The sequence below is a fragment of the Hemitrygon akajei genome, unplaced genomic scaffold (assembly GCF_048418815.1).
Source record: "Hemitrygon akajei unplaced genomic scaffold, sHemAka1.3 Scf000099, whole genome shotgun sequence".
In the NCBI taxonomy this organism is placed as follows: Eukaryota; Metazoa; Chordata; class Chondrichthyes; order Myliobatiformes; family Dasyatidae; genus Hemitrygon; species Hemitrygon akajei.
In genome coordinates this window covers 2148277-2175029 of record NW_027331985.1, presented here as the reverse complement: position 1 = coordinate 2175029, position 26753 = coordinate 2148277, and the positions used below count along the sequence as shown (strand labels likewise).

At 42.5% G+C, this 26753-nt stretch overlaps 2 protein-coding genes across 2 annotated transcripts in view; both read left to right on the top strand.

The window, feature by feature from the left end:
• The window catches only part of LOC140723045 (uncharacterized), a 283480-nt gene that overhangs the window by 80529 nt on the left and 176198 nt on the right, over positions 1-26753 (top strand). The gene's annotated exons all lie outside the window — the stretch shown is intronic.
• LOC140723070 (NACHT, LRR and PYD domains-containing protein 3-like) lies at positions 1924-17085 on the top strand. Its single transcript, XM_073037692.1, has 10 exons — positions 1924-2150; positions 5164-5335; positions 5435-5500; positions 7723-9448; positions 10416-10478; positions 10960-11130; positions 13255-13425; positions 13581-13751; positions 13905-14072; positions 14237-17085. The coding sequence occupies exons 1-10, from the start codon at positions 2109-2111 to the stop codon at positions 14403-14405; spliced, it is 2919 nt and encodes a 972-aa protein (XP_072893793.1). The 5' UTR covers positions 1924-2108; the 3' UTR covers positions 14406-17085.

Sequence of the window (26753 nt, the reverse complement as noted above, 5' to 3'; positions counted from 1 at the left end):
ACAGCTCATTGTAGATAAATGTGCAGTTTGCTTGGGTGTTTTAGTACCCGAATCCATGTCTGGTCTGTGAACAAATGGTAAATGAGGGCTCTCCATATTTCCCTATTGATTTGCTACCTGGATTTAAAATTCCCAGGATCTCTGATGGGAACCCGATATAACCATTGACCAAGTGTCTCTATCCCCAGTAGGCACTGTTATGGTGCTCAACTCTGTGATTCCAGGTGGAATAAAACAGAGATTACAGCCTGGACACAGATCCTTCGACCCATCTAATTCATGCTGATCTAAATGTCTATGTGCTTGTCCCATTTTCCTCAACTTTTCACAAATTTCCTTTGTCAACTTTTTCTAAGCTTTTTCCTGCCCACTTCTCAACTTTGTAATTTTATTTGTGTTTGCAACCTCCTCTGATTTGCATGTAATTTCTACCCATCACCCACCACGTGAAAAAATGCTCCTTCACACCCTTTTAAATTTCTTCCCTCACGTCTCAGACTCCCCTACCCCGGGGAAAAGACTCTGACATCTACCTATCTACGCTCCTGATTATCGTTTGTATGTGTGGAAGGTCACCCTTCAAACTCCCATGCTCCAGGACAAACTGTCCTAACAGGAAACCCAATACCCTAGTCCAGTGACGTACTGACATCCTGGTTATTCTCCTCTACACTCTTTCCAGTTTAATCACCTCCATCCTGTAGATTAGCAACTGCAACTACACACAAAGCTCTCTAAACGAGACTTTGCCAATGACTTGCATAGTTGTTACATGACGATCATCAGGTGGGGGATAAGATGGGAACCAGGGGACTGGACAGCATAGATCTCAAGGTAATGGTCAGTCTGTGACCCAGGGGACCGGACGATGTGCGTCTCAAGGCAATGGTCACTCTGTGACCAATTGGACTTGACATCGTCTGACACGTCACTATTACAGTGTCTATCCTGTTCATTTTCTGGGAATGGATGAGTCCACTCACTGGCTCATTGGGATGGTCACCTGGCAGGAAGTACGATTCACATTCAGCAGCACAGTCCCGCTCCAAATCTGGTCAGATAGAGTCTCTGATCCATTGCACCCACCCAATCTCAATCAGTTCTGCTCAGCTCTAAATCACTGGTATAACCTGAAATTCATCATTTACTTCAGGTGGGAAATTAAATAGGGTACAGAAAATACTCAAGAGAATTTTACCAAGCAGATCATCGAGGAAAGATGATCGGGACACGGGAAGCAAGGAACCGAAGCAGGGTCAGATTGAGAGCAATGTGTCAATGGAATGCGGTCCGGAGGAACAAGTTCAGCCTAGAGACAGTGACGTCACTGATCAGGACCCTGGAACCAGCACAAGTGAGGCGATTGTCGGTCAGCTCGGAAGCTCATTAAACACGGAATTGTCAAGTCCACAACAAGGAGCAGGTGAGTGAAATATGAGTGTGATGTGTTCGCAGAATGTAACAGGGAGGAGGGTAAATGTGAGGCCTTGCTGGAGGGTTGGTCAGAGCAGAGGGGAAATGTGTGGGTGTGGGCACAGTTACCACACTATAGGAAATGTGCTACCTGCTCTGATGATTTCCAGGATGTGTATTGGAGGAAATGCAGCTGTCCAGATGAGGAGAGTATTTCCAGGATGTGAATTAATGGAAATTTATTCACCTGGATGGAGAGAGTATCTCTGGGAATTGACTATCATTGGCAGTCCCAACATTTATTGCTCATCGTAAACTGAAATAGTTGAGTGGGTGAGTTGGAGGATGGACTGATTTGCATTATATGCGGTCCTTCTGGTAACTTAACGCCCAGAACATTGTTGGGCCGGTTTTAAATCGAGTGTTGGTGATTGGGAATATATTAACTTTAGTGACTGAAAGCAGGTGAACACTGAGGTTCAAGAGTTGATTTGTTTGTTGAGTTGGGTGACAGCGGTGGAGACAAGCGATATTTGAGTTCGTGTCTACATTCTCTTTTTATATTCGCAGAGCCAGAGTTTACAATCTCTGACCTCCTGGCACAGGGGGAGGAGTATCGACTGTACCAACTGACAAAGTTCTACAGGGACAGACTGGAACAAGCGATTGAAGAAAAGGTTGAAAGACTCGGTTGGATGTTGACAAAGGAGGGACATTTCAGTAGAGAAGAAAATGAGGTGAGTGTATTTAGTGTATTGTCACTGAACTGCTGGTATCAGAGGGAATAGTGATCAATATTAATCTCCTGCATGTTCTAGGAGTTTGACATGGCAATGAAGACTTTGATCTCTAATTAGCTCCAGCAGATCTGGTTTCAGCTGTTAAGGTGGGGAGCACTGGGAACTGCAGGTTCAGCGTCACCTTTTCCTCTCACACCTGCTGTATTTATCAGTGTGATATAAGTGCAGTGTCTGCATATCTGGACTGTTGAACAGGCACTCAGTTTAAATTAAATTTTGCATCTAAACAGGATTCACCTCATGTCATTAATTCAGTATTAATTAACTGTCAGATTGTAAATTGGCCCAACTGGCTTCACTGCCGTACTTGAGGGAAGGTAACCTGCTAACCACAGGTGATCTGGTCTCCATCTGAGCTCCTGAAAAATGAGTGGCCGACTTGGCATAGTGATAGAAAAGTACAGCACTGTAACAGGCCCTTTGGCCCATCTATTCCATACCGGACTACTTAAACCGCCTATTCCCATTGACCGGGCCATGGCGCTCTGTACCCTTATCATTCATGTATCTATCCAGACTTCTCTTAACCAGTTGTACCACTTGCACTGCTCGCTCGTTCCACACTCTCACCACCCTCTGAGTGAAGATGTTTTCCATCATCTGCCCCTTGAATTTTTCACCTTTCATCCTTAACTGATGACCTCTTGTTGTAGTAACTTTGAACCGCGGTGCAAAATGCCTGTTTGCATTTACCCTATCAAAACCCTCGTTATTTTGTGTACCTTTATGAAATACTCTTTAATCCTTTGCGTTCCAAGGCACAAAGCCCTAACCTGTTCAATCTTTTCTTATAACTCAGGTCCTCCAGTGCTGGCAAAGTCACTGTAAGAGTAAATATTCTTGGTACTCTTTCAAACTTCTTTACATCCACCCTATAATTACGTGACCGGAACTGCACACAATACTCAAAACTAGGACTCACCAACGTCTAAAACACGCTCAACATCATATCCCATTTTCTGTACTCGATATTTTCATGTATGAAGGCTAGCGTGCCAAATACATTATTTCCGATCTATCTACGTTTCCTGCCACTTTTAATGAATTATGGACCTGTATTCCCAGATCACTTTGTTCTACCACACTCCTCAGTGTCCTACTGGTCACTGTATAAATCGACCCTTCCTAAGTGCAACACGTCGCCCTTGTCTGCAATAAATTGCTTCGGTCATTTTCCAGCCCATATCTTAGCTGGTCTGGACACCCCTGCAAGCTTTGATAGTGTCCCTCACTCTCCACTATATGTTCCCACTCTTGGTGTCATCTGCAATTTTGCTGATCCAATTAACCACATTTTCATCCAGATCGTTGATATAGATGACAAATAACAACGGACACAGTACCGATCCCTGTGGCACCGCACGAGTTACAAACTCCCAGTCAGAGATTCAACCATTTATAACCGCTCTCTGTCTCCTTCCAAAAAGCCAATGTCAAATCCAATTTACCATTTTACGTTTAATGCTGAGCAACTGAACTTTCCTATGCAGTACCTTGTCAAATGCCGTGCTAAAGTCCATAGAGACAGCACCCACTTCCTTCGATTCATCAACTTTCCCAGTAACGTCCTGGAATAAACTTTAAGATTAGTTGAACATTGACTATCACGCACAAAACTGATAGCTTATGACCCCAAAAATCAATAGGCTGTCCTAAAAGATCACATATATCAGATAAACCTTTTGGTAAGCCATCTTACATTATTATCTATCCTAACTTCATATTTCATATTCTCTCTACTTATGGCTTTTTAGATGTTTCCTGTTGGTTTGTAAATGCTTCCCAGTCCTCCAGCTTTCCTCTATATTTTTTCTATATTCTATGCCCTCTCTTTTGCTTTTGTGCTGCATTGACTTCCTCGTCAGCCACGGTTGATCATCCTCCCTCTGGTATAATTCTTCATCTTTGGGATTATCTACCTCTACCTGCGCCTTCCGAATCGCTCCCTGAATCTTCATCTATTCCTGCTTTGCCTTTGCCTCTGCTAGTGTCCTCTTTCAATTTATTTTTGCCGAGCTCCTCTCTCATGCCTCTGTAATTTCTTTATTCCACTGTAACACGGATACATCTAACCTTTACCTTCTCCCTCTCAAATTGTAGTGTGAGTTCTGCTATTTTATGATCACTGCCTCTTAAGGGTTTATTTAGCTGAAGCTCCCCAATCAACTCTGGTGCAATACACAACACCGAATCCAGATCTGCCTGTCCTATAGTGGGCTCAACCATAGGCTTCTCTCAAAAGCCATCTCATAGGCATTCTATAAAGTCCCTCACTTGGGATTCAGCACTGACCTGATTTTCCAAAGCTCCCCGCATATTGAAATTCCCCATGACTAGTTTAACATTGACGTCTTTACATGCCTCTTCTCTCTCTCACTAGAATTTGTAGCCCACATCCTGGTTACTGTTCCATCATGGTCATTTTTTTAATGGTCATGCAGTTTCTTAACATCTATATCGTCCAATCCAATATCACCTGTTTATAAGGACTTTTATTTTTCTATCAGAACAAAGTCAACCCAAACCTTTCAGCAACCTGCCTATCCTTTCGATTAAATATTTATCCTCGGATGTAAGCACCCAAATATGATCTTCTTTTAGCCACGATTCAGTGATGCCCACCATACAATTTTTTGCTCTCTCGCTTTCCCCTCTCCTCTGTTCTTGTAATCACAACTTTCTGATGTAATGTTGCACATTGATGGACAAGTAAGTTATTCACATTGAATATACTGCAGGATGTCAGTAAATCCTTATTCTTACACATTATTGATTTAGAATTTCCTTCAGTTACTGTTTCTCTGTTAATGACTGAACCCAGGGAGGATGAGGCAGCAGCCCAGTGACTGCATCTGTTCTGAAGCTACTGGGGCCATGAACAGATATTTTCCTGCACATTCTCCATTTCTGTCTGTCTGCTCCACAATAAATTCATTGTTTCCTTTTGTAGAAAGTCACTGAACTGACAGAGAAGGGAAACCGGGCAGAGAGTTCCACACTCTTCCTCAGTTTGGTGATGGGCAAAGGCTCCCGGGCCAGGAGGGCGATGTGGGAATCCTTTGTGATGTGGAGGACTGAGTTACCGAAGTTGGACAGAATACTCAGGGAAATACAGGAGCTCGGTATGTTAAAAACACACACTGAACACAAAGGCACATTGAAATAAACAGTTTTAATTATTTTAGTTCTGTTTTCATGGACTTTGTGTTTGATTTAAACAGGTCCTGATCCACAGGAATACATGAACATCGCCCAAGGGTTTTCTGAGTTACCCTCTCATCTGATAGGTGAGTGATGAAATGCACAGTTCAAATCAGATCTCAAATGTTTGACTGTGACTTAGTAGAACCTGGGAATTAAAATTCACTATTAATCATTCGCTGATCTCTGGTTCAGGTTACAATTCAGAAAATCTCTCGTTGCAGCTTGAATATTCTACAATGTATTTTTCTATTAATCCAGCTGTTGGTTATGGTAAAGCCTTCACTCCAGGTTCTACTGCTCCGGGAATGCCCACACACCCCAGGCAGGCTCCTGATATACTGTATGACCCAGTCCAGGTGACTTTTCTATCTTCAGACATTTCAGATTCCGAAGCACCTTCTGCTTCATAATAGCAGCTGCTCTCAATTCTGTCCGCGGATGCTCTTTAAATTTTGTAATTCTGCTAGTGACTTCCACAGAGTTTGTCTGCCATTTCCTTTTCACCAATTACTAAATCTACAACTTCATTTTTCAGCAGTCAGATATCTAAGCGCTCACTTTTTTAAAAAGTCTTTATATATCTGGGAAAGAAAAAAAAAACGTTGGTATCCTGTTATATATCCTGAGGAACAACCACAGAGGAACAAGCATTGTTATTACAATAAATGGAGGCATTTTCCAGAGCGACTCACTAAGCCCACTAAGGTTTAGTCCAGTTTTAAACCAGTTTTCTTATTTACTGAAATGGACAAAAATCAGGTATCTAATCAGAAAAAAAATAATACTACATGAAGTATACTTTGACACAGCTATACAGGGATGATTGAAAATTAGTTGTTCTTGCATTAGTAAAGCTGAAATAATTAATTTAAATAATGGAACTAATTTCCAAGGAAACCATATATATATATAAATATGTATAGCTATGGATGTCTGGGTGATACTATAAAATATCAAATTAAATAAGTTGTGTAGAAATAAACATAAAAAAGAGATTAGTGAGTCACTATCGATGGGTTCACTGTCCATTCAGAAAATGGGTGGCAGAGGAGAAGTTGTTCCTGAATCGTTGAGAGTGAGCCTTACTCCGATCCTGTACAGTAGTCCCAATGAACCAGACAGTGATGCAGCCAGTTACAATGCTCCCCATTTACACCTGTGGAAATATTCGAGTGATGTTGGAAACTCCTGATGAAATATAGCCACTGTTGTGCCTTCTTTGTAACTGCATCGATATATTGGGTCCAGGTTAGATACTCGGAGACATTGACAGCCAGGAGTTTGAAATTGCTCACTCTTTCCACATCAGATCCCTATGTGATGACTGGTGTGTTGTTTTCCCTCATCTTGCCTTCCGTGAAATCCACAATTATCTCTAAGGATATATTTTCATCTACGCAAGGAGGATTCAGCACTGCATACAAGCATATGCAATTCTGACAAGGGGTACACATCACTGAACGGAAATGAAAGCAGAATCCATAAAAATGAAGTCACTATCATAAGGAGTATGTTAACCAATGGAAGAGTGTCCTGGCTTGCGTATCTAGTCAGCTGGGACGCAACATCCATGGTCGACTCTGATAGGCTGAGACATCATAATACAGTGCCCCACACTCCACCTGCCAGACTGATCAGTAGCAGTTGCCAAGACTTCACCACCCTCTCCACACACACGATGTACACCACTGAGACGCTTATGGTCTCTGCCAGTCACGGAGATTCCTTTCCATCTTTCCTCCGCTCCTCCATCACTGAGACTGAAAACTACCCATTTTCATTCTTGTAGTTCCGATGGGTTATCGATCCGAAACTTCACTGTGACTCTCCCCACAGATACTGCCCGACTTGAGTATTTCCCGCATATTCTGCTCCTGTTTTGATGCAAGAGCAGTGGACACCTGTGACTCCCCAGTGTGCAGCTTTGCCAAAATGCAGTGTTCTGCTGTCCATATGTCCACACCAGCTCAACATTAATATCGTCTGTTAATGATGCAAACAATGCTTTAAATACAGTGAAATGTTGTTGTAACGGGAGTGCAGTCAGGATTGGAATAGGATATCAGGGGAAAGCTCACCTTCACAACTCATTTGAACCAGAACATGAGGACTGGACATTTTCTGGGACAAACATCACTGTCAGTTCCGGTGTCTGTGAACAGAATTTTACTTTCTGTCCTAATATCCATGGAAGCATTGAATTAATTCATGTAATCTCAAACACTGAATGTTGAAATGCAGTTATAATATTCTTTGTCAGATGAGCTATTTAACATTTTGACCATGTTCTCTGTTCCCATGGAAGATGTTCAACAGAAGCACAAGGAGACTCTGCGGGCACAAACTGAAACACTGAGAGTGAACACGATCCTGATGAGGGAGAAGGAGAAGGTTTTCCAGCTGGCTGATCGATACGCTGAGCTCACGGTCATTTCTACTGTTCGAGATCGGAGACTGGTGGAACATGAGCTGCTGGCAAGAGGCAGAGTCCATGAGGAGCGGAGAAAGACACATCTCCGCGGAGAGCTGGAAAAAATCCGGACTGATCAGTTGTTCCAGAGCAGCTTTTCCCGGAGAATATCCAAATCTGGGAGGTCGGCAGCAGTAGCCGGAGTCCCAGGAATTGGCAAAACAACAATGGTACAAAAGATTGTTTATGACTGGGCCACGGGGAAAATATACCAACAGTTCCAGTTTGTCTTCAGTTTCAAATTCCGCGATTTAAACAGTATTAACTGTCGAATAAACCTGAAGGAACTGATTTTGGATCAATATCCTTACTTTGGGAATATCCTGAAAGAGGTCTGGAAGAACCCAGAGCGATTGCTGTTTATATTCGATGGTTTGGATGAATTCAATGACAAAATTGATTTTGCAGACCGAATCACTCGGTCCACATGCACTGATCCTGAATTCAAGTGCAAGGTGTCTGACATTGTGCACAGTTTAATCCAGCACAAGCTGCTCCCAGGGTGTTCAGTGCTGGTGACCACCCGCCCCACTGCGTTACGTTTATTGGAAAAGGCGAAGATCGGTATCTGGGCTGAAATACTGGGATTTGTTGGTGAGGAACGGAAGGAATATTTCATCAGACATTTTGAAAATCAGACGGTGGCAGAAGCTGTTTTCAAACATGTGAAGGAGAACGAGATCTTGTACACCATGAGCTACAACCCCTCCTACTGCTGGATACTCGCTCTGGCACTGGGCCCCTTCTTCACACAAAGAGTCAGGGACCCACAGCGAGTTCCCAAGACCATCACCCAACTGTACTCCTACTATATTTACAACATCCTGAAAAACCACGGCCGTGAGATTGAGAGCCCCCGTGATGTGTTACTCAGAGTTGGTCAGATGGCCTTCAGAGGAGTGTCCGAGATTAATATTGTGTTTACTGTTGGAGATTTGATCAAGTACAATCTGCAGCCTTCCCAGTTCCTGTCCGGGTTCCTGATGGAGCTTTTTGAGAGAGAGGATTCTGCCCAGAGCGTGGTGTACACATTCCCACACCTCACCATCCAAGAGTTTGTAGCTGCAGTCGCACAATTCCTGAATCTACATCCTTGGGATATCCTGAAATTCCTCACTGAAGCCCACAACACGAAAGATGGGCGATTTGAGGTATTTCTACGTTTTTTTGCTGGTCTCTCCAACCCAATGACAGCTCGGGGCCTGGAGGAGTTTCTGGGTCCATTTCCTCATGAAACAACCTGCCGGGTGATTGACTGGGTGAAGGAGGAGGTTAAACGCCAGAGTGGAAACACATGGAGTGATTCTGGAAAAAGAAGCTTCCTGAACACATTGCACTACCTGTTTGAGTCTCAGAATCGTGGACTGGCTCAGGCCGCACTGGGATCAGTGGAAAAACTTTCATTCAGTGGAATGACTCTGACCCCGATTGACTGCGCGGTCCTGTCTCATGTCATCGGACTCTGTGATACAATAAAACACCTCGACCTGGTGAGCTGCAACATTCAGTGTGAAGGAATCCAGCGGCTGGGACCCGTGTTGCACAAGTGCCAGGAGTTGAGGTAACTTGATTTATCTTTCACTCTGAACTGTGAAACTGTTCCATTGTGTTGTTTCACTGTAAAGGAATTTGGGTAAAACTGTAGTAAATCAGATTGTGAAGAATTGTGACAAATGCCCAGGGGATCGGTCAGTAAATCCCGAAGGACGGGAGGGTTCTGTAGTTCCTTGTGAAGGGATGTTGGAGACTTCATCAGATCAGTGGACAATGGCCATTGGTTTAATGGTAGTAAATCACAGGAATGACCGTGTTTCTCGCTGCCTGTAACACGTCCATTGACAATGTTCCTTCTCACAGTTACTGACACCCAGACCGACTCTGACAACAGATGGGTCAGAGATTCACACCCTCTTCCCGGTGAGGGCCAAGAGACCGTCATCAGACAGTCCAAGTGTGTAGGAATGAAATACCATTGTGAGATTGTCCTCCACTGCCCTTCCCCGTGTGTGACTATCACCATCAGTGCTCACCACCAGATATCCAGAACCCATGGGCGCATCTCCTCTCCCGAATGTGGACCTCAGTTCAGAAACACGCTTCTTGTGCAATCTCTTTCCGCATCCTTACGTCATCTGGGATCACATTTTCCCATCGATATCCTCCCATTCCCCTTTCTGTAGTCCCATTCCATTCCCTTTTCCACCTTCGCCTATCGACACTTTCCCATTTACAAATCTTCCTCACTGTGGGACCCTGCCATTCGAGTTTTTCATGTCAGAAACACTTTTCTAACCATTTGGGAATGAGACAGAATATGTGGAGTTTGCAGGGTCACATCGACAGACGAAATTACTGACATTCGGTGAATACCCTGGAGCTGGTCAGTGAGGGACATTGACAGTGATGGCAACTCCAATGAGTGATTTACTGAAGGGTTTAATGTGTCGTGAAATATCCGAGTGAGAAAAAATTCCTCCAGACCCACGGTTTGAATCACTTCGTTCATCAATTTGTCTGTTTCTGTTTAGACTTGGGTGGAAGAAAGTGCGAAATTCAGAAGGAAACCTGGAGGATGAATCTGACACATCGGAGTAAGTACCAGACTGTGGGAGATTGTGTTTACAGTCACTGGGTGTCTGACGCTGAACATTAATGTGATCAGTAATTGTGTTACTGATAAACACTGGGGATTTCTACCGTCTCCTGTCTCTCTGTTTCCTTCACCCTCACTCTCTGTCATCTCTAGGCTGTGGGATGTCGGTCTCACAGATTCTGGTGCCGCGGATCTCGCCTCTGCTCTCAGTACAATCCGATCACTGACGGAGCTGAACCTGGGTTCTAATAAACTTGGTGATTCAGGAGTGAAACTGGTGTCTGCGGCTCTGAGGGACCCGGAGTGTAAAATACAGAAACTGTGGTAAGAACCAGACTGTGGGAGATTGTGTTTACAGTCACTGGGTGTCTGACACTGAACATTAATGTGATCAGTAATTGTGTTACTGATAAACACTGGGGATTTGTACCGTCTCCTGTCTCTCTGTGTCCTTCACCTCCGCTCACTCTCATCTCCAGGCTGAGTGAGGACAGTCTCACAGATTCTAGTGAGGAGGATCTCTTTTCCAATACCCTTGCAAACGAATTACTGATGGAGCGGCACTTGAGTGATAATGAACTGGGAGATTCAGGAGTGAAACTGGTGTCTGCGGTTCTGAGGAACCCGGAGTGTAAAATACAGAAACTGTGGTGAGTACCAGACTGTGGGAGATTGTGTTTACAGTCACTGGGTGTCTGACACTGAATATTAATGCGATTAGTAATTGTGTTACTGATAAACACTGGGACCTAAAAATGGTAAGAAAAGGTTACCGTGGCTGACGAAACACGTGAGGCCACTGGTAAAGTGGAAAAATTAGGTATATGTTAGATATAAGAAGCAAGAAGTAGGAGAGGCTCATGAAAAATATAGGGTAGCCAGGAAGGAGCTAGAGAAATGACTTAGGAGAGCTCGAAGGGGCCATGAGAAGGCCTTGTCATGCAGAATTAAGGAGAATATGCGTATGTGAAAAACAGGGGGATGACGAGAACGAAAGTGGGATCACTAAAGGAAAAAGAGGACAACATGTGCCTGGAGGCGGAGGAGGATGGGGAAGTCCTAAATGAATTCTTTGCTTGAGTGTTCACAAGTGAAAATACCCTCATCAGGATGAGGTCGAAGTAGACGGGTCTGTGTGCTGGACAATGTGGAGATTAAGGAAGAAGAAGTGTTGGATAACATCAAGACCGAGAAATCCCCAGGGCTGGATACGATACACCCCAGGTTGTTGTGGTAATTGAAAGAAGAGATTGCAGGAGCATTAGCTATAATCTTTGAATCCTCTTTGGCTGCAGGGGAAGTGCCAGAGGACTGGAGAATGGCAAATGTAGTTCCCTTGTTATAAAAAGGTAATAGGGATTAACCTGGGAACTATAGACCGGTGAGTCTTACGTCGGTGGTCTGCAAACTACTGGAAAGGATTCTTAAGGATAGGATCTACGAGCATTTGGAGAAGTACAATCTACTCATGGATAGCCAATATGGCTTTGTGAAGGGAAGATCGTGCCTCACGAGCTTGATTGAGTTTTTTGAAGAGGTAACAAAAGAAATTGATGAGGGTAGGGCAGTGGTTGTGGTCTACATGGACTTCAGCCAGGCATTTGACAAGGCCCCTCAAGAGAGACTCATCCAGAAAGTCATGAGGCATGGGATAATTGGAAGCCTGGCTGTTTGGATAAAAAATTGGCTTAAAGGAAAAAAAGCAGAGGGTAGTTGTGGGAAGAAAGTATTGTGCCTTGAGGTCGGTGACTAGTGGAGTGCCGCGGGGATCTGTCCTGGGACCCCTGCTATTTGTGATTTTTATAAATGACCTTGATGTAGAGGCGGAAGGATGAGTGAGTAAGTTTGCGATGACAGGAAGATTGGAGGAGATGTGGATGGAGCTGTAGGTTGTCGAAGGTTACAAGAGGATATAGACAGGCTGCAGAGTTGGGCAGAAAAATGGCAGATGGAGTTCAATCTGCATAAGTGTGAGGTGATGCATTTTAGAAAGACAAACCAGAAGACTGAATACAGGATTAATGGTCATTTACTTCGGAGTGTGGATGAAGTCCATACATCCCTCAAGGTCGCTGCGCAGGTTGATATTAAGAAGGCCAATGGTATGCTAGGCTTCATTAACAGGGAGTAGAGAGGTCATTTTGTAACTCTACAAATCTCTGGTGAGACCGCACTTATTGTGTTCAATTCTGATCACCTCATTATAGGAAGGGTGTGGAAGCTATGGAGAGGGTGCAGAGGAGATTTACCAGGAAGTTGCCTGGTTTGGAGAACAAGTTGCATGAAGCAAGGTTAGCAGAGCTGGGACTTTTCTCTTTGGAGTGTAGAAGAATGGGAGGGGCCTTGATAAAGTTCTACAAGATTATGAGAGGCATAGATCGGGTGGACATACATGTACCTGTTTCCCAGGACACCAATAGCAAACACCAGAGGGCGTATGTACAAAATTAAGGGAGGGAAGTTTAGGGGAGAGATCAGGGGTAAGTTTTTTAGACAGAGGGTTGTGAGTGCCTGGAATGACTTGCCAGGGATGGTGGGGGAGGTTAAAAATATTAGGGGTACTTAAGAGACTCTTAGACAGGCATATGAATGAAACAAAAATGGAGGTTTATGGGGTAGTATGGGTTTAGTACTTTTTTAAAGAATTATATTGGTCCGCACAACATGGAGGGCTGAAGGGCCTGTACTGTGCTGTAGTGTTCTATGGTTCAATGAGGATTTGTACGGTCTCCTGCCTCTCTGTGTCCTTCACCTCCACTCCCTCTGATCTCTAGGCTGAATGAGGACAGTCTTACAGATTCTAGTGAGGAGGATCTCTTTTCAAATATCCTTGCAAAAGAATCACTGATGGAGCTGCACCTGAGTGATAATGAACTAGGAGATTCAAAAGGGAAATTTCAGCCTGCGGCTCTGAGGAATTCGGAGTGTAATGAACAGAAACGGTGGTAAGTACCAGACTGTGGGAGATTGTGTTTAAAGTCATTGAGTGTCCGACACTGAATATTAATGTGATCAGTAATTGTGTTACTGATAAACACTGGGGATTTGTACCGTCTCCTGTCTCTCTGTGTCCTTCACCCTCACTCTCTCTCATCTCCAGGCTGAACAAAGTCGGTCTCACAGATTCTGGTGTCGAGGATCTTGTCTCCGCTCTCAGTACAAAACCATCACTGACGGTGCTGAACCTGAGTGATAATAAACTGGGAGATTCAGGAGTGAAACTGGTGTCTGCGGCTCTGAGGAACCCGGAGTGTAAAATACAGAAACTGGGGTAAGTACCAGACTGTGGGAGATTGTGTTTACAGTCACTGGGTGTCTGACACTGAACATTAATGTGATCAGTAATTGTGTTACTGATAAACTCTGGGAATTTGTACTGTCTCCAGTCTCGCTGTTTCCTTCATCCTCACTCTCTCATTTCCAGGCTTTACGATGTCGGTCTCACAGATTCTGGTGCCGAGGATCTCATCTCCGCTCTCAGTACAAACCCATCACTGATGGTGCTGAACCTGGTAGCAAACTCGCTCACAGACCGATCTGTCCCCGCTCTCCGCCGCCTCATACTGGCCCTCCCGTGTCTGGAGTGGATCGAGTGAGTGTTTGTGTTTATGCTCAATGTGACAAAATATCAGCAGGTTCGTGGGTTTTCTGGTGATATTTGTCTGTGAGTGTTGTTGAAACATTGACCCCAGTCCCCTGTTAGTGACACTGTTGTGTAATCTGTTTATTTCATCTTTATTCTTCCATCTATTTCAGCCTCGTGGGTAATCAGTTCAGTGAGACCGGGATGAAGGCACTGAGATCTCTGCAGGAATCCAGACCCAGTCTGACAGTGATCGTGGGAACATCTGAGTGTGAACGTCCAGGGATGGGAACATTTAGGCCGATTCCCAGCCCTCCCCTTAAAGCCCGCCCTCACCTTTAATAGCCGAGCGCCAGTTGTAATTCCCAGGAGTTCTAACGGAAGTGGCTCCAATCTCGCGCACTGTAAGGTTGGAAGAGGTCCCGTAGTGACGTATTTCCGCCCCCTGTCCAGCGGCGGTGCATCGGCCATATGTTCGGGTTCGAAAGCTCCACAAGGAAGAGCCCGGGGCAGTGGCGTTTGTAAGATATAGCAGGTATGGCACGTTCACTGCGTGCCACTTGAAGGGGGCGCCACTGAGCAGTTTCTATTAAAGTCAGACAAGCCATCCTTGGATACTGAAAAAAGAATTTTCTTCAGATGTATGATCTGTCTTTGATTATCATCGGTGAGAACCACTAGGATGGCCTTATTTCAGAGAATTGTGTAAGAAGACCATGAAACGTTTCTTCACGAAGAAGAAGGAAAGTGGAGCTGATGGACGGAAGAGACGAAAATTGGAGGCGGAGGAAGCCAAGAAGTGGAACAAGTTCCTCATGCCCTTCTTTGAAAAGCCCGGAACAAGTAGTCGCCCGCACCTGCTACAAGTTTGTTAGAATCCGAAGGCGGATCAAGTACAAATGCGTCACAAGCCGAGGAGGAACTCAAGTTAAATTAATCCGAGTTTGACGAGATTAGGAGTAAGGCTGCCACCGAGAACGTGGACATGACAGGAGGGGAAGACGATGGTGGTGGTGGTGATGTTGAGTTTATTGGCGAGATTTTACCTGACGAGATTGAACATAACGACACAAAACCTCGTGAACTGGATGGTGTCAAAGAACTTCGAACTGTCATATCAGAAGTGATTGAACAGCATGGCATTGAACTTCTGAAGGTCTACAAGGACACTTGAAAAGCAATTGTGCCTGTCGCTTTGAGAACAGGAATAACAAAGCTGCATTCGAAGTATTTCTAGAACAGTGAGGGGCCTTTCCTACCAACAAAGAACCACTCAATGAACTAAACTTGGTTCAAGAGGAAATTTGGAAATGGTCGTGCTGAGGAAGTGACTCGTTCATGGCTGGTCTATTCCCCTTCTAAAAAGTCTGCATTTTGTATCTGCTGTCTTCTCTATTCCAGTTCAGACCATCAATCCGCATTGGAGCAGGAAAGTGGATTCAATCAGTGGAAAGCACCTGAAAGGATTAGTATTCATGAAAATACCAAGAATAATCGGGAATGCTTCACACAGTGGAAACAAACTGAAAGACATTTAGCTGGAAACAGAGGAGTAATTGAAACGGTATTTCAGTCACAGATTGAGAAGAAAACGCAGAAGTGGTGTGATACCTTGACGAGAATGTATCTTAAAATGGATCTTCATAAAATTAATATAGTATCTTGGAATCTGAATGGTATGAACCAACCTATTAAGCGCAGAAAGATTTTTAAGAAATTAAAAACACCTCAAGTGGATATTATTTTTGCGCAGGATACTCACATCCATAGGCAGGATGAAAACCGTTTTTTTCTTTAATTTTGGAGGGGCCCTTATTTCAGTCTTTATCAGTAAATAAAATAAGAGGGGTATCTACTTTTTGATTAATTCTAAAATCCCTTTTGTACATCTTGACACAGTTACTGATATAATTGGAAAATATTTAATAGTTACTGATCTGTTATGTGGTCAAAAGGTGGCTTTGTTGTGTGTTTATGCACCTAATATAGATAGCTCTGACTTTTTAAAGAAGCTATTGTCTGTGCTGCCGAATTTAAATGAATATAAGCTGATTATGGGCGGTGCATTTAACTGCTGTCTCAATCCGTCGCTTCCTAATAAAGCTGCGAATTGTATTAATTATTTTTTATTAGAATACGGTCTGGTTGATATTGGAGATTTATGTATCCTAATGATAGACATTTTTCTTTTTTTTCACATGTATACCATTAATACCCAATAATTGATTATTTTTTTTGCTGGACACACGATTGGTGCTCCCTGTTGCTGATTGTGCGCATGATGTCATTGCGTTGTTGGATCATGCATCATGAAATTAACTTTGAATTTCTCTGATAATATACTGAAGATATCTCAGTGGAGATTTATTGCTACATTGCTGCAAGATTCAGACTTTGTAAGTTTTATGAAAGAGCAAATTTCTCTATTTTTTAATTAAATGCAACTGAGGGTATGTCAAATTTGGTTATTTGGGACACGATGAAATCTTTTCTTCGGGGACAGTTAATTTCATACTCAGTAGGTTTAAGAAGGAAAACCAAGGCGGTTATCACTAATAGTGATTACTAATAGGATTAAGGAAATAGACAAATGTTATTCAATAATGCCTAGTGAAGATCTCTATAAGGAAAGGGTGGAACTCCGAATACAGCATGATTTGCTTTTGACTTTTACCATTGAGCAGCAACTTCTTAAATCAATAAGTCAATTTTACATACATGAGGACAGGCCAGGCATATTATTGGCTGGTCAATTAAATGTGAATCTGAATGTGTTGTTTCTCTTGATGCAGAGAAAGCTTTTGATAGAGTGGAGCAGTCTTACTTATTTGAGGTTTTGGAGAGATATAATCTTGGTCCGAGATTTATTTCCTGGATCTAATTGATCTATCAAGCCCCTGTGGCTACGGTTATAACTAACAATCAAAAAGCTCCTTACATTAGATTATACAGGGGTACTCGCAGAAATGTCCTCTTAGCCCTTTATTATTTAACTTGACTTTAGAACCCCTTGCTATTACTCTTAGAACTTCCAATAAGACCTACAAGTATCTGGGAGTACAGTTAGACGAGAAGCTAGACTGGACTGCCAACACAGATGCCTTGCCATTCCTTAGAAGGTTGGCGTCATTCAATGTCTGCAGTGAGATGCTGAAGATGTTCTATAGGTCAGTTGTTGAGAGCGTCCTCTTCTTTGTGGTGTCGTGTTGGGGAGGAAGCATTAAGAAGAGGGACGCCTCACGTCTTAATAAGCTGGTAAGGAAGGCGGGCTCTGTCGTGGGCAAAGGACTGGAGAGTTTAACATCGGTAGCTGAGCGAAGGGCGCTGAGTAGGCTACGGTCAATTATGGAAAACCCTGAACATCCTCTACATAGCACCATCCAGAGACAGAGAAGCAGTTTCAGCGACAGGTTACTATCGATGCAATGCTCCTCAGACAGGATGAAGAGGTCAATACTCCCCAATGCCATTAGGCTTTACAATTCAACTGCCAGGACTTAAGAACTTTTTTTTTAAAGCTATTATTAATGCTTTTTGAGTTAGTGATTTAGATGCATATCATATTATTACTGAGTTAAGTATTGTATGCAATTAGTTTTTGCCACAACAAGTGTATGGGACATTGGAAAAAAGGTTGAATTTCCCCATGGGGATGAATAATGTATCTATCTATCTATCTATCTATCTATCTATCTACTGTTCAGGGTATTAGGAGAGTGGACAAAGTACACAAGGTTTCGTTGTATGAAGATGACCTGTTAGTTCATATTTCAGATCATAAGAAATCTATTCCTTCTATGCTATCTATAATTTCTGAATTCAGTAGTATTTTCTGGATACAAATCAAATTTACATAAATGTGGGTTATTTCCAATTAATAATTACTGTGATCGATATCATCAAGTACATTTTAGTATTGAAACAAATTAATTTACTTATTTTGGTATTAAAATTACTAAACGTTTGAGGATCTGTATAAATATAATTTTCTCCCATTAATTGATTACAACCAACAAATGCTTTCTAAATGGTCACCTATGACGTTATCATTAATAGGACAAATTAATACTATTAGAATGATAGTTCTACTGAAATTTTTATGTACATTTCAGGCAATTCCTATCTTTGTTCCTAAAAGTTTGTTTTGATAGAATAGACTCTATAACCTTATCTTATATTTGGAATTAAAAAAAATCCTAGATTGAGTAAACCTTCATTGCAGAAATTTTTTTTAAAAATGGTGGTATGGCTTTGCCAATTTATAGAATGTATTATTGGTGAATTAATATTCGACATATATTTTGGATTCAATATTCAGACATACATGAATGTCCTTCATGGTTAGATTTGGAGGAAAATTCGGTGAAGGGGTTCTCTTTGGCCTCTTTCCTGGGAGCACCTCTCCCCTTTTTGTTTTCTGAGATTAGTAGACAAGACTTTAATCCTGTTATTAAACATACTTTAAGAATTTGGTTTCAGTTCTGTAGATTTTTTGGGTTAAATAATTTTGTTCTTTCTGGTAAAATTTACTTTAATTATTTTTCTAAACCGTATTCTTGGATAAGGCCTTTTTAGTTTGGAAAACCAATGGAATAACAACTTTTTCAGATTTGTTTTTAGGGATTGTTTAATGTCCTTTTCTCAGTTAGTGGATAAATATGATTTACATAATTTTATTAGATGTTTACAAATTAGGGATATTTTACGTGCTCTGCTGCCAAGTTATCCTTCTGCTTGTTCACGTAATATGACAGATGCTCTCTTTCAGCTTAAAGCACTTCAAAAAGGGCTGATTGCTATAATTTATAAACGGCTATTGAATTTACAAGTTATATCTAACGATAAAATTAAACGTGCTTGGGAATTGAAATTTCAAGAGTCATTTTCAGATAATCAATGGGGTTTTTTTTTATTTGGTTAAGAACTCATCTATTTGGGCCCGCCATTCCTTGACACAGTTCAAGATAGTGCATCGGACCCATATGTCAAAGGATAAACTAGCGCATATTTTTTTCCAACATCAATCCTATTTCTGACAGATGTAATATTGAGATGACCACTATAACTCATATGTTTTGGTCTTGTATAAAGCTAGACAAGTTTTGGAGAGATGTTTTTAAAACATTATCAAAAGTTTTGGATCTGGACCTACAATCTAATTTAATTACGGCAATATTTGGGATTATCCCATCGGAACCAGAAATATTCCCGTTTCCGCTCAATGTATGATAGTCTTTTCAATTTTATTGGCAAGGAGAGCCATTTTACAGAAGTGGAAGGATTATAATCCACCTACTGTCTTTTATTGGCTTTCCTCCATTATGTCCTGTTTAAGTTTAGAGAAAATGAGAAGTCGGACATTTGATACATCCTTTAAATTTGAGCAAATCTGGCTACCTTTTATTCAATATTTTCATTTGATTTGATTTATTAATCTTCCATTTTTTTAAAAGTTTTAGATTTTTTTGGGTCGCATGCTCAGAATGGACTGCCCAGTCCCTTTTTTATCTCTGTATTTGTAAACTGTAGTGGGGGGTTTCATTTTTTTTTCTTCAATTAAACATTTAATTTTTTTTCTCCTCTCCATGAATTGTTAAGAGGAGAAATAGTTATTTTTTTATTATTATATATTACCTAATAGCTTAACTATTCAGGGATACCGATACAGCTGCAGAAAGGGTTGATAATGCAGCAGGATCCTCTTTTGAGTCAGGATGGGTAGAAGTCAGGAACAGGATGGGAGCAGTTACTCAACTGGAGTTATTCTATAGGCCCCCTGGTAGCATCAGAGATACCGAGGAGCATATTGGGAGGCAGATTTTGGAAATGTGTAAATTTAACAGGGTTGTTATCATGGGTGACTTTAACTTCCTTAATATTGATTGGCACTTGATTAGTTCCAAGGATTTAGATTGGGCAGAGTTTGTTAAGTGTGTTGACAGGCCGATTAGGGGGAAATGCCATACTATATCAGTTATTAGGTAACGAATCGGGTCAGGTCACAGATCGGTCAGTGGGTGAGCATCTGGGGGACAGTGATCACCGCTCCATGGCCTTTAGGATTATCATGGAAAAGGATAGAATTAAAGAGGACAGGAAAATTTTTAATTGGGGAAGGTCAAATTATGAGGCTATAAGGCTGGAACTTGCGGGTGTGAATTGGGATGATGTTTTCCCAGGGAAATGTACTATGGACATGTGGTCGATGTTTAAGGATCTTTTGCAGGATGTTAGGGATAAATTTGTCCCAGTGAGGAAGATAAAGAATGGTAGGAGGAAGGAACCATGGGTGACAAGTGAAGTGGAAAATCTTGTCAGGTAGAAGAAGGCAGCATACATGAGGTTTAGGAAGCAAGGATTAGATGGGTCTATTGAAGAATATAAGGGAGCAAGAAAGGAGCTTAAGAAGGGGCTGAGAAGAGCAAGAAGGGTGTTTGAGAAAGCCTTGGTGAGTAGGGTAACGGAAAACCCCAAGGCATTCTTCAATTATGTGAAGAACAAAAGGATGACAGGAGTAAAGGTAGGACCGATTAGAGATAAAGGTGGGAAGATGTGCCTGGAGGCTATGGAAGTGAGCGAGGTCCTCAATGAATACATCTCTTCGGTATTCACCAACGAGAGGGAACTTGATGACGGTGAGGACAATATGAGTGTGGTTGATGTTCTGGAGCATGTTGATATTAAGGGAGAGGAGGTGTTGGAGTTGTTAAAATACATTAGGACGGAAAAGACCCCGGGGTCTGATGGAATATTCCCTAGGCTGCACCACGAGGCGAGGGAAGAGATTTCTGAGCTTCTGGCTAGGATCTTTATGTCCTCGTTGTCCACAGGAATGGTACCGGAGGATTGGAGGGAGGCGAATGTAGTCCCCCTGTTCAAAAAAGGTAGTAGGGATAGTCCAGGTAATTATAGACCAGTGAGCCTTAAGTCAGTGGGTGGAAAACTGTTGGAAAAGATTCTTAGAGATAGGATCTATGGGCATTTAGAGAATCATGGTCTCATCAGGGACAGTCAGCATGGCTTTCTGAAGGGCAGATCGTGCCTAACAAGCCTGATAGAGTTATTTGAGGAGGTGACCAGGCATATAGATGAGGCTAGTGCAGTGGATGTCATAAAGTCATAAGGCATGGGATCCAGAGAAGTTTGGCCAGGTGGATTCAGAATTGGCTTGCCTGCAGAAGGCAGAGGGTCGTGGTGGAGGGAGTACATTCAGATTGGAGGGTTGTGACTAGTGTTGTCCCACAAGGATCTGTTCTGGGACCTCTACTTTCATGATTTTTATTAACAACCTGGATGTGGAGGTAGAAGGGTGGGTTGGCAAGTTTGCAGTCAACACAAAGGTTGGTGGTGTTGTAGATAGTGTAGAGGATTGTCGAAGATTGCAAACAAACATAGATAGCATGCAGAAGTGGGCTGAGAAGTGGCAGATGGAGTTCAACCCGGAGAAGTGTGAGGTGGTGCACTTTGGAAGGACAAACTCCATGGCAGAGTACAAAGTAAATGGCAGGATACTTGGTAGTGTGGAGGAGCAGAGGGATCTGGGGATACATGTCCACAGATCCCTGAATGTTGCCTCACAGGTGGAAATTTCAAATGAGAATATTATTCGAGTCACAGAGAGCAGCAGTACTGAAAAAGGCCCTTCTAGTCCATGCTGACCTATTTTTGTTGTTCCTGCCTGGTTCCAGCTACCTGCACCAGAGCCTCCATACACCTCCCATCCACGTCCTCGCACAAATTCCTCTTCAGTGTCTAAATCAAACCCACATCCTCCAGTTCCACTGGCAGATCATTCCACATTTTCACCAACCTCCGAGTGAAGAAGTCCCCTTCAGATTCCCCGAAAATAATTCACTTTCACCCTGAACGTATGTCCAATGTCTGGGTGAGAGGGAGGATGGGGCAGAGAAGGAAGACAGTAAGGGGAGGGGGTGTTCGAGTGCGGAGAGGGAAACAGAGCGAAGAGTTTATACTTAATATCTTTCAGAAAAAGTAATTGAACTTGCTGCAAACCTACTCTCCATATCCTGTACATTCATAACGAAATTATTTTTTTTAATTAAACTTTTTTTTATTGTGTTTTCAAGTAATTACAGAATAAGAGTGTGTGAAAAAAATGTATATTACCCGCCCCCCTCCCCTTAACCCCTCCCCCTAACATCCCTGTAGAAAAAAAGAAGAAAGAAAAAAAAAGAAAGAATGCCTGGATATTGGAAGATCCCCACATGCTCCATGGAGTTAGTAATAACTTTAGTAAATATACTTATTTCTTTCCCCAAATAACCAATTATTTCTTCTTCGGAGCACCTATATATTTAATCCTATCTTTCGTAAATAAGGGCGCCAAATTTTCAAAAATGTTTCATATTTATCTCTTAAATTATAAGTAATTTTTTCATGTGGAATACAGCCATAGATTTCGTTCTTCCAACGATCTATACTTAAATATGTATCCGATTTCCAAGTAACTGCAATAGCCTTTTTGGCTACTGCCAATGCAATTTTTATAAATTCTTTCAGATATTTATTCAATTTGTGTATCGGTTTCGTCCCTTCAATAACACCTAGTAAAAGTAATATTGGATTATGTGGAAGTTGTATTCCAATAATTTGTTCCAATAAAACTCTTAAATTTGTCCAAAAAGGTTGAATTTTAGAACAAGACCAAGTAGTATGTAAAAAAGTATCAATTTCTTGGTTACATCGGAAACACTGATCAGAAAATTTGGGTTTAAATTATTTATTTTTTGTGGTGTAATATATAACTGATGTAAAAAATTATATTGCACTAATCTTTTTCGGACATTTATTGTATTTGTCATACTCTCAAGACATAGTCTTGACCAATTTTTTCCTCAATTTTAATATTCAAGTCACTTTCCCATTTTTGTCTTGACTTATGGACTCCTTGTTTAATTGCCTGTTTTTGAATCAAATTATACATACAAGAGATAAATTTTTTAATCTTTCCTTTTTGAATTAAAGTTTCTATTTCATTAGATTTCGGCAATAACATTGTTTGACCTAATTTTTCTCTTAAATAATCCCTTAGTTGAAAGTAACAAAAAAGAGTGTTGTTTGATACTTTATATTTATTCTTTAATTGATCGAATGACATTAATATACCTCCTTCAAAACAATCTCCTATATATCTAATCCCTTTTTGAAACCAATTATATAAAAGTTGATTATGCATTGTAAAAGGAATAAGTCTATTTTGAATTCCCTAGACTACAATACTTATTTCAATCACTACCAATACAACTACCCCAGAAGTTTTTTCAAGAGCTAAATAAATATGTGAGGAAGTTTCTTTGGAAAGGTAAGATGTCAAGAATATCGTTGGAAAAATTGACCTGGAAATTTGATCTAGGAGGGTTACAACTTCCAAATTTTAAGAATTATTTAAAGCAAATCAACTTAGATTTATTGCATCTTTTTTTGAGAAAGATAAACCGGCATGGATTAGAATAGAATTAGATAAAATAGGAGAAAACACACCAGAAGATTTTATATATAAATGGGAATCTAAATGGATACGGGAAAAGAAAGAATCTCCTATATTAAAACATTTGATTGACTTATGGAATAAGATAAATGTTGACGATGAGACAAAGAAATCCTTATTAGCAAAGAGATCTTTAATTAATCAAATTATTGATCTAGATGACAATAATGGTTGATGTTCAAAGTAGATGTTATTATCAGAGTACATATATGTCACTACATACAACCCTGAGATTGTTTTTCCTACAGGAACACTTAGCAAATCTTTAGAATAGTAACAGGATCAATGAAAGATCAAGTGGAGCATAGAATTCAACAAACTGTGCAAATGCAAATATAATTAAATATCAATGAATAATGAGCGCAATGGGGTGTAACCCTGGGGAACCTCACTAGGCTCGGGCCTCGAGTCCAATAAACAACCTCCCACCATCACTCTCTGCTTCCTACCATCAAGCCAACTGTGCATCCAGTGAGCCAGCTCTCCCTGGATCCCGTGTGATCTGACTTTCCACAGCAACTTACCGTGTGAACCTTATCAAAGGCCTCACTGATGCCCATATCGGCCCCGATCCTGGGACAGAGGTGTCACCGATCAGAGGGCATGGATTTAAGCAGAGGATGAAGAGGTTTAGAAGGATCTGAGGAAGAGATTTGTCACTCAGAGGGTAGCTGAAATCTGGAACTCACTGCCCGAGGTGGTGGTGGAGGCAGGTCCCTTCACAACATTAACGAAGTGGATGAGCATTGAAACTGCCGAGATACAGTCGGCTGTGAACCAAGTGCTGATAAATGGGACCAGTGGAGACAGTGAGTGGATGGTCAGAACAGGTATGGCCGGCCAAAGGCCTGTTTCCGGCTGTGTGATCCACCACTCCGGACATGCTAAATTAACGATGGTGGCACCGCGAGGCATTGATTTCAAAACTCCACATCCCTCTCCAACCTGAAATAAACCAGACTGAACCCCTTTGTCACCACTGTGAGTATCAGTTTTTGTCAAGGTAATATAGAGATTGAACATTTTTGCTAAACAACTGGCAATTGATGAAGTTCCTGTGTCTTCTTCCATTAATATTGCTTCCTTACAGTAAAACTAACTGTGTCGGAATCAGTGATTAAATCAGACTCCAAACGCTGTGCTTTCATCCCTGCACGTTATAACTGGAACCATCTCACTGAGGGTCTGATGGAGACATGGGATCACATCTCCCCTGCTTCTGACATTTCAAATACCCTCAGAATGGCTTTCTGATTCAGTCTGAAGGTTATGGTACATTCAGCTCGTCGTCAGACCTGACAAACCATGTCTTCCCACAGCTGGTTCCACCTGTTGGTGTGTCCTCTTTCCTCCACCTCCAGGGAAGCTGCATCTCCACACAAACTCCTCACTGAGACGACTGTCTGTACCTGTGACACAGGAAATCACATCTCTCTCACTCTCCTGATACCGTGTCTGACCTGCTCACCTCCGGGTCTGATCCCTCAACAAGCCTCTTCCTCAGTCACCGTCTGTGAGATTATATAAAAATACAATTACTGTAAAACGATCTATCAGACAGCTCCTGTACCCCTCCACCCCGGACGATGGTTTGCTGATTAAAACTGTCTCTCCTCAGCCCCTTCCCTATTCCCTTTCCCTTTGCAAACTCCAGCTATGCCAGCTGATCCGAATCCACTGTGAGGACATTTATATCTCACAGGAGGATGTAGAAACCCGTGTTGATCTCTGATACAGAGGTCACTGACACCCCACCGCCATCCCAATCTGCACCAACAGCCCATGACAGTGACAGTTCTGCCAGACACTGGGGCTTTGTAACAAACACAATGTTAACATCAAGGTTAGACAGCAATTCATTTGAAGAGAGAATTGTTGTTTCCTAAAAGGACACGCGAGCGTCCGATACAACGGAGCAGATCCTCCCCCGTTCACAACTTTATTTGACCCAGGTCACGGAACGTCCGATCATCCCACTTTCTCACAACAGCAACTCCCCCCCCCCCCCCGAATACAGTCCCACACAACGTCACTCCTCTCACCCCACACCCACAGTCCACCCATAACCTCTACCCACAAACACACAGACAGATCCCCCTCACCCCAAACCCCTCCGAGCCTGGGAACCACAACTAACTGATCCCACAGCCCGGGCTCGGGCGCAAAGCTAAAACCGGGGCTGCGGGACCGGAGAGCCCGGAGCCTCCAGTCGTCCGGCAGAGCTCGTTCCCGGCACTTTTCATAGAAACATAGAAAACCTGCAGCACGATACAGGCCCTTCGGCCCACAAAGTTGTGATTCCACGGCAGCCGGCCCCCGATTTCCGCAAACCCGAGATCAGACCCTTCTTCACGGACGCCTGAACAGAATAATAGCTACGATCGGCACTGCGCCTGCGTTTAGCAGGAGGTTCTGGGCTGCACCGGCCGTGGCCGGGGGTCCCTACCGAGGGACCCGTGCCCGGATGCGGGAGGGACAACGGAGAGGTAAGTCACAAACACGACAAAGTCCGCAGATGCTGGAAATTCAGAGCACCACAAACAAAATGCTGGCGGAACTCAGCAGGCCGGGCAGCATCTATCGGAAAGAATCAACAGTCGACGTTTCCAGTTGAACCCCCCTTCAGGACTGAGATGGGATGGGAGAAATATCTGAATAAAATCGGGGCGGGCGAGGAAATGTCTCGCTTGTAGCTGACAGGTGAAGCCAGGTAGGTGGGAAAGCTCCAGAGCAGAAGAAAATAGAGTCTAATAGGAGAGGAGAGTGGAGAATAGGAGAAAGGGATGGAGCAGCGGACCCAGAGAGAAGTGATAAGCAGGTGAGAGGACGTGAAAAGAGTCAGAGAGGAAGAGAGGGAGTGGGAGGGAAGGGTGTGAGGGAAATTTGTTCACCGGAAGGAGAAATCTATATTTAAGCTATCAGGTTGTGGGGGTGGGTGTGCCCAGACGGAATATAAGTTGCTGATCCTGGACCCTGAGGGTGGCTTCATCTTGGCACAGGATGAGCTGACACGCCGGAACGGGAATGGGAATCGGAACTTAAATGTTTGGACACTGGGAAGTCCCGCTCGGAGCGGATAGTTCAAAGGGTAATTTATTATCAAAGCAGGTATCCATAAATAACGCTGTTTTTTCTTCTTCTCCAGAGAGCCACGAAACAAAGAAAGAGCATGAAAGTCGTTC

Bases quoted from the DNA above. Each gene is read 5' to 3' on its own strand.
- LOC140723070 (XM_073037692.1), top strand. From the start codon at position 2,109: ATGTTGACAAAGGAGGGACATTTCAGTAGAGAAGAAAATGAG. The intron at 2,151-5,163 runs GTGAGTGTATTT...TTCCTTTTGTAG, and splicing joins TCAGTAGAGAAGAAAATGAG to AAAGTCACTGAACTGACAGA. The intron at 5,501-7,722 runs GTGAGTGATGAA...TTCCCATGGAAG, and splicing joins GTTACCCTCTCATCTGATAG to ATGTTCAACAGAAGCACAAG.